Raw genomic sequence first — 14,986 nt, forward strand, 5'->3', positions numbered from 1 at the left:
TGATGTACTCTTTTTCCTTCACTCGAATTTTTTTCCATGAGATTTTTTCCTTGTAAGATTTTAACGAGGCATATTCTTAATACAATAGATATTCAAGAGGGAGTGTTATGAATATTTTTGTGAATATTCATTTATTCTATTTATATCTAGATTTGATGTAAATTAGATTGGATTATGATTTAATCCATATAATCTCTAAGTGTTATCTTCATCTTGTAAATTCTATCAATAAAAAGGGATTATTTACCTAGAAATAGCCCTCTCAGCTCATTTGTAAACACACACTTCAATAAAATCTCTTTTCTCCCCCTAAATACCTTCTTTCTTATCTTTAATTATTCTTTCAGTTATTTTTATTTGTTATTTTAAGTTATTTTTCATAACATATCCCAATTATTAAAATGATAATTTAATAAATATATTTTTCAATTATAATTAAAAATAACAAAACAATATTAAATATTAATTAAATTAAGTATGTATTAATTATTCATAAATAATTAACATAGTTACACCACATTTAAATGCAACACAAATAGTATAATATTGATCATCTATTAATATCAAAAGGATCACAAAAACTTTAGGTCTGCAAACTTTGCTCACAAAGCTAGAGGAGAAGGTATCCAGACAAATACAAAAAGTGTAGGTAGATGGAGTAATTAATACAATGACTGGTCAGATATTAATATATATATATATATAGATCAGTCACGTTTTATAATTCAACGCTTTCGTCTTCCTTGTGCTTATGTACGTTGTTCCTGTTGATTATTGCTGACTGTTACCAAATAAACCATCTCCCTCACTTGCTGGCCTCAACCTACCTTTCCTCTTTGGTCCTACCTTTCATCTCTCTCACCCTTTATATTTCCTTTTTTCTGCTTCACTTGTTCTATAATTCTACCTTCCATCTCATTTTGCTGCCCTCTTCAGTTTAGTACTCAATGGCATTGGCATCTAAGTTTCAGCCATGGTGGCTGCTGCCTGTTTCCTTTTTGTTAGCGACAAACTTTCACGACTGCGCTAATGCAGAGCCGCAGGTGCCCTGCTACTTCATCTTCGGGGACTCATTGTCGGATGACGGAAACAACAACAACCTTGCGACGACAGCCAAAGTAAATTATGCGCCTTATGGGATCGATTTTCCTCGAGGACCCACCGGAAGGTTTACTAATGGCCGAACCATGCAGGATATCATTGGTTTGACTTTTCTTCCCTATATATACAAGATACTATATAACAACTGTTTGTGATATATAGAACTATTTGCTTGTGTCTTTTAATGTAATACAAAGCTTTCTGTATTAATATAATACAATGACAGTTCAACTACTGGATTTCGAAGAATTTATCCCTCCGTTTGCCACTGCAAGAGGCATAGAGATTCTCAAAGGTGTGAATTATGCATCTGGTTCGGCAGGAATTCTTAATGAAACTGGAGAACAACTGGTAATCATATGCGGTATTCATGGGGTCACAATGACAATAAATTTGCACCTCATCATCTTGCAACGCCCTTGTTCACTTAATTATTTTTCTTTTTAAAATAAAAAATAAAAAAAAAAGTCGGTAGCTCAATGGAGTCAACATCTAAAAATGCTATTCCTGTCTTTATACTGGGCAGGGTGATCGAATAAGCATGAACAAGCAGCTAAGCAACCACCAAATTATAATCTCAACAATGGGTGAGATATTGGGAAAATGTTCAGCTTCAAAGCTTCTTAGCAAATGCATATATGCGGTCCAAATCGGCAGCAATGACTACCTCAACAATTATTTCATACCGGAGTTCTACAACACAAGCCGGTTATACACTCCAGACCAATATGCTGCATACCTCATTGAACAATATTCACAGCAAATAAAGGTTTCAATAGTAGAAAAAAAAGGGGAGGGGGGGGCTTAGGTTACTATATTGATATAAGAATTCTCACGCCTGATTACTGTTTTTTTGCTGACCACTAGACTCTGTATAATGATGGAGCAAGGATGCTTGCCCTGTTCGGAATTGGTTCGATAGGCTGTACTCCAAATGCAATGGCGGTGTACGGAACGAATGGCTCTCTCTGCGTAGAAAAATTGGACAATGCTGCCCAACTTTTCAATGAGAGGCTTATATCACTTGTTGATGAACTCAATAGCAACCTAACCGATGCTACATTTACCTATCTAAATCCTTCTGGAACTGACACTGCAAACTCACTCGGTAATGTTGCCCTTTTTCTTTTCTCTTCTTGTTGCAGCAATACAACAGAATATTGGAACTTTCATCATACAATGAACAACTTAAAAAGTTTTCTTCCATTGTTCTTTTTTATCTTTTTCCAGGTTTTACAGTGACGAATGCTAGCTGCTGCCAAGTAGGGAGTGATGGAGAGCTTTGTATCCCTGATTCAGAGCCATGTGCTGATCGAAGTCAGTATGTCTTTTGGGATGCAGTCCATCCTTCGGACGCTTGGAATTTGCTCATTGCAACAGAGGCTTACACTAGTCAATCTAGTACCCAAGCTTATCCCCTCAATATTCAGAAGCTGGCACAACTGCAGAGCGACGATGAAGGAGATGATGACTGTCCATGGAGTGTAGTGGGAGAAAGTTCTCGTATCGTCTTGTAATCTTATCTGTTAGTTTGAATGGTTGTAATATTTAGTCCCTCGTCTAAGAAATAAAGAACCATGCTTCAGACAATTGCCTCATTTTATCTGAATGAAACTGAAAGTCATGGATTTACATGATGTGCATGATGCTTAATTTTGAACAGATATTTAAAACTAGGGTCAAGCAACCTCCGGTGACAACCTCTAATGACAGACAATGTTGTTTTTGTTTTGGAAATTTCCTTAAGATTATCAAAGTTACAGTGTAGAGCCTATCGGTAACGGTGTGGCACATTTTAGAATCTAGGGGCGAATACTTCCTGGTGAAGCAACAAAGTAATTTCCTCAATAGTCCTGCAGTAATTGTAAGATCAAAAATCCATAACTAGAACCTTCTCTCAGCATACAGGGAAGTTGCAACTTTTCCCAAACTTGAATTATTTATCCTCTAAAATGATGAGAAGGAAACAACACGTGTTCATGTTTCACCTAGTCCTTGAAAGGAAAGGTAGAGAACTTTTCAAACAGATAATTGGGAATTGAAAGTTTGCTGCAATCACATCCTGCTCCTCCACCAGGAACTACTTCTGGCGTTTAAACCTATATTATGACCATTCCACAAGAAAAGAAAGTGATAGTTAGAATTCATAACAGCATTCTCATCCGTTAGAACAGAACCGTCTGAACAAATGATCAATCTAAAGGACAGCATTTTACACTTAAGAGGAACATGAGAGCACATCAACAGAGTCTAACGCAAACTTGCTTACAACAAAATCCACAGTTTGAGACTAGAATTGGCAAGATATAGTCGCACTCCGTTCATTTCCATCTAGGACAAATCTAGAAAGTTAATAGAGGGATGCTTCAGCCTTGGTTTTAGGTAGGTAATAGCCAATTGCCCCGGACTTGAGCTAGCCATTAAATTCAAATACCAACCACACATGCTGTTAATTTCAGTGACTTTATAAATGTCCTGTAAGATCATTAAGCATCGTTAGGATACAACAAATATGGAACCTGCTTTTCTCAAAAACTACCAAATAGATTTTACAACCGAATGTCTTAACATCAGAGAGGTTCCATATAGTAAGTCTTCTAGATCCCATACAGAATGAAAAAAGCTCATGTATATTACAAGTCTTCTACATCGCACACAAGATGAGAAACTTCATGCCTACCCGCACCACCACAGATCAAGTATCAAAACCAGAATAGATGCCACGGTCCCTTAGCAACCTCTTCTCTTCTTCAACATAATTCTTCCCCCTACTAGCTTGACCAAGTTCTCTTTTCCGCTTCTCCTTCTGTGAAAAAGAAACATTCTGCTTCTCTTTTCGAGTTTGTACATTAGCCAGCTCCTCTGCATCCAATATTGCAGCTCTTGTTTTCTGTCTGTCTTCAAAAGATTCTTTAACCTCCCTGGTTTCACGACCTTCTTTGCCATTAGACCAAGACCAGTCTGGCTTCTCTTTTGGAGGAGGCACATTTAGGACAGATAGCCCTCCCTTATAGCCATGCCGCTTCAATGCTTCAAAATGCAAAGCAGCACTCTTTTGTTTCCCAGGCTTTGCTGTACATATACAGCTAATAAAGGTAAACCAGGTATCTTTTTTCTTAGGTCAGAAATACATAAAAATATATTTCAAAGGAGAAAATACCAAAGAAATTTGCAATTGACAGGCACAATTTCAGTTGATATAACTCAAACCTTATCAGTACAATATTCATGCCATTGTACGGAAAAAATTTATAATGCTCAGACTTAGGTGTGGGTGTTAGGTGTGGATATGTGTTGGAGCATTAGGTAAGATTTTTGCTTAGTAGGCACGAGTGAGAAGATTAGTGAACTTTCAGATTTCTTTGTCTTGTTACTACTGATAACATTACTATGAGTAGACATCCTTGGGTCCCTTCGTTGTACAAACTAGTAAGCAAAATTATGATACTGCTACCTAACAACAAATGTGGTTCCTAAACGGAAGATAGAGATATTCCAATATACATACACACACACACACACAGAAGCATTGCTCATTTTTATCGTGATTTAAGTACCTACGAGTCGAGGCAGATATCAATTCCATTGAATTCAATTATAAAACGGAAAAAGAAGGAAAAGCCGAAAAAAATTCAAGACAAAAAAGAGAAAAAGAGAGTAAGATACCAGATTGAGATGATTTCTTAGACTTGGTGTTGGGAGGTCCATCTTCAGCTTCAGAGTCTGAATTTGAAGATGATGATTCATCAGAAGATGATGAATCATTTTCCTCATCATCGTTCCAAGGCATTGCCCTCTTCATCACATCAAACTTTAATCTAAAAAGAAATAAAAAAAAAAACTGTTAAACCAGGATATAATTTATTAAGATTACAAATTCAAAATCACCAATTAAAAAATTGAAGGAAGAGAGAGAATTAGCAAAACCTGATTATCCCTTGATTGGGGGGGCTGTCGACTGTTTAGGGTTTTGGGAGGAAGGGGATAACAGAAATTAGATGTTTATCGTTTTAAAAGCCCACACCGGTAACACACTGATTCACGTCTTATAAGTCACGTGGGCAAGGCCACATCCAACAACATTTTTCGTAATTTATAAATCGACGCTGCATTTTATTTAAAAATAGAAAGAAAAAGAAAGACATACAAAATTTGAGGGGGGAAGGCAAACTACACGTGGCCAACAATTCAAGTTTTGGACCTTTAGATTGCCTTATATCAATTATTTACTAATTTTTTTCTATATTTAACAAAAAAATCTTTTTAGATATAAAATTTGATAAAAGTATCCAATTTTAATGGTGGAAATTAATGATAATCTATATAAAAATAAATGTAAGGTCTCAAATTAGCATATTAATATATACATTCTAAATAGCACAAAATTTTATGTTTGAGCTTTTAAATTTGATTCTATTTGTATTTGAATTTACCCTTTTGATTCAATTAGAATTAAAGATGCATGTATTGTATCCATAATATATTTAATAGGATGATGTGATGAACAACTTCGTATGATTATATAATAATATGCCTAATCTTAACACTTGAAAATTATAAACAACCTTGACATTTATTACTACGTAATTGATAATTAATTTGATCTAATGTTAATGTGAAGATGATAATTGGACATAATGAATATGAAAAAGCTAATCTAAGCTTTTAAAACTTAAATTTCAATTTTAGATAAGTTAATTTGATTTGTTTTTACGAAAAAAAAAATTAAAAATAGTAAGTAGTAGAGGTGTCATGAATCAAATTCTTGTTCGGTCCATCTTTTAAATTAAATTTTTTATTAATATTAAAAAATTATATTATTAATAATTAAACGTTTATAAATATATTTAAAAATTAAAATTAATTAAAAACTAATATTTTGTTAATAAGATAATATCCGAAGCCGACTTGAGTTGGACCAAGCCGACAAGCTAGAGGGGTAGCTCAGTCCATAGACAAGTCTATTAAGTAATAATATAATATACATTACCATTTGTTAAAAATAAGATAACAAGTGTCATTATTAACGGTAAGTGTTTCACTGATATATGATAATTTATTGACAGAATTTTCATTGGTAAATTTAGAGTATCCTAAACTAACATTACCTTTCGAATATTCTGTCAATAAAATTATCACTCAAATATTCTACCAATAAAGTAAATTATCCACATGATATTTAATCATTAATGTTGATGATTTTTTATTTGCTTAACGTTAATTCATTACTAACTAAATACAGACAGCTCCAATCCTGTCGATATAATTTCATCTACCAAATAGTTGTTGTTCGATCTGCAGTTCGTCTATAAATATTGATGGATCGATGAGATCATTTTTTTTTATACATAGTGCAAGTAAATGGAACCCTAACAAGCATCTGAGCATTTGGTTCATTGGTTGGTACATTATTTCCTGTTTAGAAGAGCAAGGTTCGAATCTCCCTCCCCAAAAAGTTTAACTATGGACTTTCATGTCATGTTCGAATCACACTTAGAATATTTCACTTAATTTATTTATTTTTATAATTTTATGGTCACACATTAATTCAAAATTTTTTAGCAAACAAATGAAACGTTTTATTATCTCGTTTCATCATAAGGCATTCTGCAACTATCACAATGAAAATCAAATTTTAAAAGGAGTTCAGCAAGATTTTTCAAAATAAAAAAGCAAGCCGCAAAGACGAATTCTCTGGAGAATTTCAAGCTTAATTTGGAGCCTTAACTCTCTTCATTATTGTTTGATGGTATTGAATTCAATTCATTGCTAATTTATGCTAAAGTCAGTTATACATATTCATTATGATTTTTTTTTAAATATTATGTCAATTTAGAATTTCAATTTGTAAAATTCTAATTCAAATTTAAGAAGTGAGTTGAGATGTACAAAGATAAAATTATTCTCACTGGATAATCCATGGTTTTGCGGACCTACTGTTGACAAAAAAAATTAAAAATAAAATAAAATTCTTCATTTTATTCAAGAAATTATGCCAGGTAAACATTATCCATAATTAGTTTGCAATATTAGTGATAACAGTTCATTTTTCTTTATGATTATAGATACCAACTAGTAGAGATTTGATGCTTAACAGAAAATTCCAAACAATATTAATTACATGCATTTGATGCAGTGGACCACCCCATTCCTCCTTTCTTTTCTTTTCGTTTCTCTATAAGTTCATCAAAATTCTGGAAACCACAAAGCCTCAAGGCATTGAAAGTTGAAGCAAAATGGTCAAGTTGTTCCAACTTTTTTGCATTTTCCTCACCCTCCTTGTATTCATCTCAGGTATTTTTCTACTTTAACTACATGCATCAAGTGGATTCGATTGCATCGATTCTTAATCAGACTGAAACGAAAAATATATGATTCAATAGAATTTTTCTCCAATAATTTTCATACTCAATGGAGTAATATTCAAAAAAATTTTGTTTATAGTATTTTAAGTACTGTTTTCATTATGATGCGTTGAATAGGAATAAGGTTACCAGTACTGGTGAATGGTGCACAATGTGAAGAAGATATGGGCCCTTGTGATGACCGTTGCAATTCAAAGCATTCGAATGGGAAAGGATGTTCATGTGACATGTCTTCAAATGTGGCAAGATGCAAATCTATGTATGAAAGCGATGGTTTATCACCACTGAAACAGAAAAGATGCAATGTGGGGATTGGACCCTGCAGTGCTGCTTGCAATGATCAATGCTGTGAGCAACATTGTGCATATTTATTCGGGGGGCTTCAAGATGGTCATGGCGTTTGCAGTGGGCCTGGACCAATAGTTTATAATCAGTGTATTTGCTATTTTAATTGTTAGAAATATATACATATTTGTATTGAGAATTTATAATAAAAATAAAACGGCAAGTGAGGCTGGTGGTGTCAAAACTTGGTGAGTTGTCTCTCTGTGTTGGGTCTTGAATGTCCCAACCTGGATGCTGTGGCATGACGGGATTCATTGTTGAGATATAAATAGGCAGAGTTTTGGTTGTTATGGATGCCAAATCTGGGCTGTCTTGTGATGATCTTTCTGCAGGATATGCTGTATTGTATGGCTTCTTACTTGTCTCCTCCTGTCCAAGTTTTTTCGGGTTGATGTCAGTTATGACTACGCCGGTAGATTGCCGATGTGGGCTTTGTTCTGTTAATGCTCCTCTGTGTGGGGACACATACCCCCCTTTCCATCTTCAGGTCGTAACAAAGTTCGGTTTATTATTCTGCTATATCTACATTATAGTTTTATGAAACTTTTAAGTGAAGTTTTCCAATTGAGTTACTTTTGAGGTTTATAGGAAACTTAAGTAGTATCCAACAAAGTGGTTTGAAAAAGGAATTTATAGTCTACTTCAGCTGCATTTTGAGTCAAGTCATATTGTCCTTTTCATATCCATCTAATATCTACATCAAAGTGAAATAAAACAATATGATTAAGATTAGATGTCATTATTAGCTTTATTATTAATTATCTTTCTAGTTTATGGACTATTTTGGGTTATTAAAATTGCCTCAAGATTCATTGTAAATTTTTCTTTTTAAATACAAAATCGACAATATTTCCATAATTTATGTATCAAAATGCAAATAACCCCGAAATTTATTTGAAAAAATATATTCAAAGATGAATAGATACGTGTCTTCAAGATGTTACTGTCTCCTATCATCAATATTTTCTTGTGTAAACATTCCAATAGATAGAACTTGAGAATATGGCTTGGAAATATTGAGTTCAAGTCTTAAGATTAGAAATGTAAAATTAATGAGATGAGAGAAAATGGTCCTTTATTATATTAATGATAACTCAAGACCCAATTAGTCTCCTCATGCAACCAAAGAGAAAAAAGCAGAGGTTTCTTGAAACATATAGTTTAGATCACATGGTCAAGGTGACCACAGTACTTTGATAAACCTACGACATGATGTAGCAGATTTTTAACTTTAATTTCATTCAAGCAGTGAAGCCAAAAACACAGCCTTAAGCTGGAATGTTTCAAAAATGTTCCAACATAAAAGGCTGGAATCTTCAAAGTTTGCATTTCAATAGGCTATCTTTAGAGGAACATTTATTTCACGTCAACTGCTATACAAATAACTTCCTTGCCTAAGTAGACAAAAAACGAAAAAATGCATATCAGATCAACATGCTTAAATTTATATCCTACTCAATCTGCCATGCCATCTAATCCAAGATGAAGCAAGCAAGCAGCATCAGTTAGTCACAAAACTTTGAATCATAATTGATTACTGAAAAGGTTGGACCAAAACTTGTACGCCTTCAAATTTTTAAACCAGAGTGAATGGCAACCACTCCCCCAACCAGATTTTCATACTCAACCTTCTGAAATCCTGCTTCCGCAATCATTGAAGCAAATTTCTCCTGCATTCATAATTATTTATGAAAAATTAGATTGAAACAGGAATTAGCATCATGTCAATAACGAACTGGAAATAAGTAACTCACTTGTAATGAGATTTCTAGATTTTTCACATTTTATGTTCAAGTTGGTTTCCTAAGCTGTGTTAACAGGAAGTTATTTTGTCTTCAAGAAGTAGAAAGCTTAATTTTTGGAGAGATGTCTGTCTATCTAGATGCCCATTAGCTGACTTTCAATAGAAACTATTTGTCTGCAGTCATAACACTCTATTTCCCTCACGACGAAAGTTTTCAAAGAAGCAGTGCAGGAGTTACCAAATACTTCCAATGAATGAATTAACTTTCTAAACATACTCTTTTTCTAGGGGTTGGTTGGCAAGGAAAGGTACAAAAAATGTTGAAGGACATAACAAAGAAAAATTCAGAACCATAGGAGGTAACAATTTTAAACTATTGATTAAAGGAACAAAATATTCATAAATGCGTTGATAAAGGCCCAAAGAAACTATGAACACTTATAATTTTAAGTCATGCTCTTTTCTATCACTTCCATTCTTTATTTCCCTTGACAAGATTTGAATCTAAAACTTCCAACTAACCTCTTAAACCAATTTCCAGCCATGTACCGTTCAAGATGAGTCATCTACTTTGATCATTATCTTCAATATATATATACTGTCTTACATCATGTTTTCTAGTAATACAACAAGCCCACCTTGATGCAATAACCCCATTTTATAGCCAAATTATGGGGCCCAAACATTTTTTTTTAAAAAAGCCATCTTTACAAAGCAACTCATTTTTTCAGGTAACAAAATCCTTTGACTAATTGCATACTCAGAAGTCGTAATAAGGTATAAAGGACAAAATTATGACCTGTGGTGGAAAACGGCGGATACTCTCAACCAGGTACTGGTAAGATTCTCGATCACCTGCGACAAGCTCTCCCAGTTGTGGAATAACAGAGAAAGAATAAAAATCATACCTGCACAAGGGGAGAATAAAAACCAAGCCTTAAATAAGGCTAAAGTTACTCTTGACTGATAAAACTCTGAAAAGTATACAGAAAAAAAAAATAGAGTTGAAAGAAAGCTCCATTAAGACTAGTTGTGAAATAGTTTGTCACATGAATGGTGAAACCAAACAAGATTGATCATTGCCAGCTGTAACTTGAAATAAAATTCTTACTATTTTTCTGAAGCTTGTTAGCATGTGCACTAGTTGAGTCTAAAGAAAATAAACACCGATCAAGAGACATGACATCTGAACTTCAAGTGGTTCTGAGTTACCACTTCAAAATTCACAGAGAAGCGCACCATTGATTAAGTGGTTTGATAAAAAAGGAGTAACCACTTTGGTAAAAATGGAGGATATCAGACGACTCTAAGAAATTAGATAAATTTCCAAGCTGTCAATTCACCTTATTTTTTTGTTGGGTGGGGGGGAGGGGGGGTCGGAGAATAAGAGATAGCCATCTCGAGCTACCAAATCATGGACATCAAGAAATGCGATCAACCATATGACTAAGAGAATAAAAAGGCATTGCTTATAAACTATGATATCTCTATATTAATTCCAATTATCTACTAGGTTTTTAATATGACTAGCTTCTATTTGACGTGCAATTTTAGGTTAATCATACCATTTACTTCTATAACAACTAATCTACAAATTGCAATCAATAATTATTTTCAACTTCAGTTATCTAACCGATCTTTTTTTTTGTTCAAGTTTAATTTTCAAGATTCTCAAGCTTTGCTTGTCCAAAAGAGAACAAGAAAGATTCTCAAGCTTTTAGTTTCTAGGTTTCACACCGCCTAAGCCACTTTTACTCATGGTATATGTTTAAAATCTTCTTATCAAAATAGCTCTGATCTAAATGAAAACTGTGAAGGATACTCACAATTCCTTAAATACAGGAACTTCAACATGGCTCAGTTCAAGACAAAGAAATCTGCCCCCCCGTTTCAAAACCCTGAGTGACAGAAAGAAGCTAGCATTATATAAATTATAACACAAACCACATTCAGTTATGCAAAAGAACCAATTTTTATTTGTAAAATAACCAGGAAAACAATGCTAGCAACGAAACAGTATCACATTGCATACAAGTGGGTTCACAAGTATGACACCAAGTATTGTTAAATTTAAATTCACGGTCAGTCATCCAATTAAAAGAAAAGAACGAAAAGTTTATTGCTGAAACCATTATGACTACATCTACAAAAATCAGCAGTGAGTTCTCAGAATTATGAGGTCAAGAACAAAGAAAAAGAAGCTGGCAGTGGAACAATATATCTCTTTGCATACAAGCAGCTTCACGAGTATGACACAGAACATAATTAATTTCAATTCAGAGTCTACTGGATGATATAAAAGTTAAAAGAGATAATTTATAGCTGAATTATGGACCTAGAATTACACCTGCACCAAAACTGCAGCAAGTTCTAATGATCAAGTCAACTTCATACTTCAATTACAATATTTTGTAGTTATCTTCATAATTCATATAACACTTAAACTGGTTTGGAGCAAACAACAAACTCTAGGGCATACACATGGATGCTCCTGGGCAATTTGTTAGCCCCATGAATTCATGCCACAATCTGGCAGTTACATCCTTCCTTCTTCGAGCATTGGTTGAACAGCTAAGTATGTATTTCTAAAGTTTACTTCACCAAAAGTGAGAAATTTATATATACATATGCATATATGTTCAACAGGGCTTAAAAGGTAAAACATGTATTCAATTTCAGACTCTCTTGCCCATAGACATACCTAAACTCATGATTGATGTTGATCACAAGGATGAAAATGTCCCCTTTGTATCCAAGTTATAAAACAGGTTTCTCTAACTACTTTACATTGGTTTAATTTCTTAGAGGAAATTAAAATATATCAGATCCACGGATCAAATGCTACTGTGAACCATGGAAAAAGGAGGCCAAAAATGTTGTAATGTTACCTATTAGCTTCATCAAGAACTTTCTCTATGTGAGTAACGTTCCTAATTCCAAATGCAATGGTGTAACCATCCATTGAATTATCCCCAAAACTTAACGCTTCTGCATCGCCTTGCACCCATGTGAGAGATTTGTCTTCTCCAAGACCTATAAGCACAAAGTAATGGGGAAAACAGAAATAAAGAAAAGAATTAGGGTATCCACGAAAAGTGGGGTGAAATTTCCCCTCCTCAATAATTCTTCACCTCTAGGTAATTCATTCAATGGCAAGCTTATTCATTTATTCACCTCTCTCGACAGCGCGCTTTTTTCCAACATTTAACATGTTTGGATTGATGTCACATACATATATTTGAGTTTCTTCCTGTAAGCCATCATTGAGTGGATCTTGCAATGCTCTGCGTCTAATGCTGCTAATACTTTCCAGAATCCTGAAAGCAACATCACCTGCAAACTAAGCATTTTTAACCAGAGCTCAAAATGTGCATTTCAATATAGATCATGGAAATAGAATGAAGCCTAATGACACCCCGAAACGTGCCCCGTTTTGGTTTTATCAGAGAAAAGGACAGATAAATTTCTTATAAAGGAGCTTAGTTTCACATTAATGATTAGCTTAAATATTAACCAACTTCAAACTCCCCTGGACACCCTACTAGAAGTATTATTTAATGTACTTAAGCTGTCCAAATTAATCATCCATGTCTTAAAATTATACCATTTAGCTTTTTTTTTTTTTTTTCAATTTTGAGTTCTTAGATATTTCAGTTTTCCATAAGATATTTCTTGTTTCCAATGGCTACGCTTTCTCCACTGCAACAAATGCAATACATATTTTATTTCAGAATGCGAGCCTACCTGTTCCACCAGCTACATCAAGATGTTTCATTCCTGGAAATGGGCTCAGTTTGGAGACAAGTCTGGTAAATTAAGCAGTAGTCACAAAACGATGCAGAAAAAGCAAAGCAGATGACTAAAAGGAAATCCTAATAAGTAGAAAGAGCCATAGAAGATCTAACCTATCCTTCCATAGTCTATGTAACCCGGCACTCATCAAGTCATTCATGATATCATAGTTTGAAGCAACATTGCTAAAGACTTTACCAACCATTTGGCTTTTCTCTTCTTCTCGAACTTCTTTAAATCCTGAAAATATAACACTAATAAGCTTCATTCCATAGGAGCCAATGATTATGAAAAAAGGTAATTCAAGGAACCCCAAAACATGTATAAGGTGAAGTGTTTGAGAATTAAGAGCAAATATGACTGTGGTTTATGGATATGGAATGTGTAGCAGATATGTAATAGGAACAATTGTTCACCTTTGGGTTATAACACATAACTACTTCCCAAACCCAAATTTTCATGGACCCATCTTTGGATATCCTATTAAGCATCAAACCCTCTAATTCAGGGTTGGTGTGCTACAAAATATAGCTCTCTGTCACATTTCCATCTAAAGTTAAAGTTGCCTGCAGTAATTCAGATTTCCACATTCCACAGCACAAACAAAAGAATAAAAAAAAGAAAAGAAAAAGAAGAAGCACCTACAAAAGCAAAAAATCTCAGGCAGCAGTATTAAGGCATCTATTCAGACTTAGAAAAATATATAGAGATATTCTAAGCTGTTCAATTCAATTGATTGAAAAAATGAATAGTAAAAATTACATAAAATATATATATATATATTTTCTGTAGAGAAAGAAAGTGGTAGAGAGATACCAAAACTTGTGGCATGTGAATGTAGTAGAGAAGCAGAAGATAGCATGGATGAAATTTTACTCCTGAAATTGTTAGTGACCAGCCTGAGCGCCATTCTTCTACAGGGACTGCCTGGTTAAAGAAGAAAACTCACATTCACTTCCTAATTAAAGCTGCATGAGTTCTCTATATTCAACAAGATGGAACAAATAAAATTCGTACGGCTTTTAGCCAATGAATATGAAAAGGGCACGTTTCGTATGAGAAATATTGAAAAATAACTAATAAATTTGGAGAAAACATATCATCTATCCCTTGTTGTTTGGCTTAACTAAAACCCTCAATATTCAAAAGAATAATACCATTTCCAAGCTGTGGGTGTATTATATAAGATTCCCAGTTGGTACAAATTTAAGTTAACTGAAGAAACATAACCTTATTAACCCAGAAAAAGGACCAAATAAATCATTCAAAAAAATACCAAAAATCTTGTGTCCTCACTGAAATGGGATCCCATTCCTAAATTCTATTCTTGAATATATGAAATCAAATAAAACATACAACATCGCCACAAACCCAGAGTACAGAATAGGCAAAATATATAAACAAATAAATAAAAGGAAAAGAGACCCATAAAGGAAAAACATGAAATCAAAGTTACAACTTCAAAAGAAAAACCCATTGAAAGAAAAATAAGAAGCAGAGTAAAGAAAAGACCTTTGCCTCAACGATGGTGCAGCGGGTGAGTGAGTTGGTCTGATGTGAAATGTCCTTTTTTTTTTTTTTTTTCTCTTTTTTGGCTGATTTCCTCTGAAATAATAAAAAAATTTACTTAAATGGCTAA

The 14,986-nt window shown here is 33.9% G+C and overlaps 4 protein-coding genes across 4 annotated transcripts; 2 read left to right on the top strand and 2 right to left on the bottom strand.

Moving 5' to 3' along the window:
- Positions 806 to 2,669, top strand: LOC18589337 (GDSL esterase/lipase At1g29660). Its single transcript, XM_018128404.1, has 5 exons — positions 806 to 1,203; positions 1,328 to 1,452; positions 1,628 to 1,870; positions 1,969 to 2,209; positions 2,332 to 2,669. The coding sequence occupies exons 1-5, from the start codon at positions 948 to 950 to the stop codon at positions 2,616 to 2,618; spliced, it is 1,152 nt and encodes a 383-aa protein (XP_017983893.1). The 5' UTR covers positions 806 to 947; the 3' UTR covers positions 2,619 to 2,669.
- LOC18589338 (UPF0690 protein C1orf52 homolog) lies at positions 3,522 to 5,160 on the bottom strand. The gene is made up of 3 exons (XM_007014261.2): positions 5,029 to 5,160; positions 4,768 to 4,919; positions 3,522 to 4,173 (listed from the first exon to the last, which is right to left on the bottom strand). Exons 2-3 carry the CDS (start codon positions 4,901 to 4,903, stop codon positions 3,797 to 3,799), a joined length of 513 nt encoding a protein of 170 aa, XP_007014323.1. The 5' UTR covers positions 4,904 to 4,919; positions 5,029 to 5,160; the 3' UTR covers positions 3,522 to 3,796.
- Positions 7,326 to 7,960, top strand: LOC18589340 (defensin-like protein 182). The gene is made up of 2 exons (XM_018127118.1): positions 7,326 to 7,395; positions 7,599 to 7,960. The coding sequence occupies exons 1-2, from the start codon at positions 7,338 to 7,340 to the stop codon at positions 7,922 to 7,924; spliced, it is 384 nt and encodes a 127-aa protein (XP_017982607.1). The 5' UTR covers positions 7,326 to 7,337; the 3' UTR covers positions 7,925 to 7,960.
- LOC18589339 (2-methoxy-6-polyprenyl-1,4-benzoquinol methylase, mitochondrial) lies at positions 9,031 to 14,951 on the bottom strand. Its single transcript, XM_018127781.1, has 9 exons — positions 14,860 to 14,951; positions 14,164 to 14,274; positions 13,461 to 13,587; positions 13,300 to 13,361; positions 12,730 to 12,888; positions 12,444 to 12,588; positions 11,382 to 11,453; positions 10,355 to 10,463; positions 9,031 to 9,481 (listed from the first exon to the last, which is right to left on the bottom strand). Exons 2-9 carry the CDS (start codon positions 14,255 to 14,257, stop codon positions 9,380 to 9,382), a joined length of 870 nt encoding a protein of 289 aa, XP_017983270.1. The 5' UTR covers positions 14,258 to 14,274; positions 14,860 to 14,951; the 3' UTR covers positions 9,031 to 9,379.

Source organism: Theobroma cacao, chromosome 9 (assembly GCF_000208745.1).
Source record: "Theobroma cacao cultivar B97-61/B2 chromosome 9, Criollo_cocoa_genome_V2, whole genome shotgun sequence".
NCBI classification, from domain to species: Eukaryota; Viridiplantae; Streptophyta; class Magnoliopsida; order Malvales; family Malvaceae; genus Theobroma; species Theobroma cacao.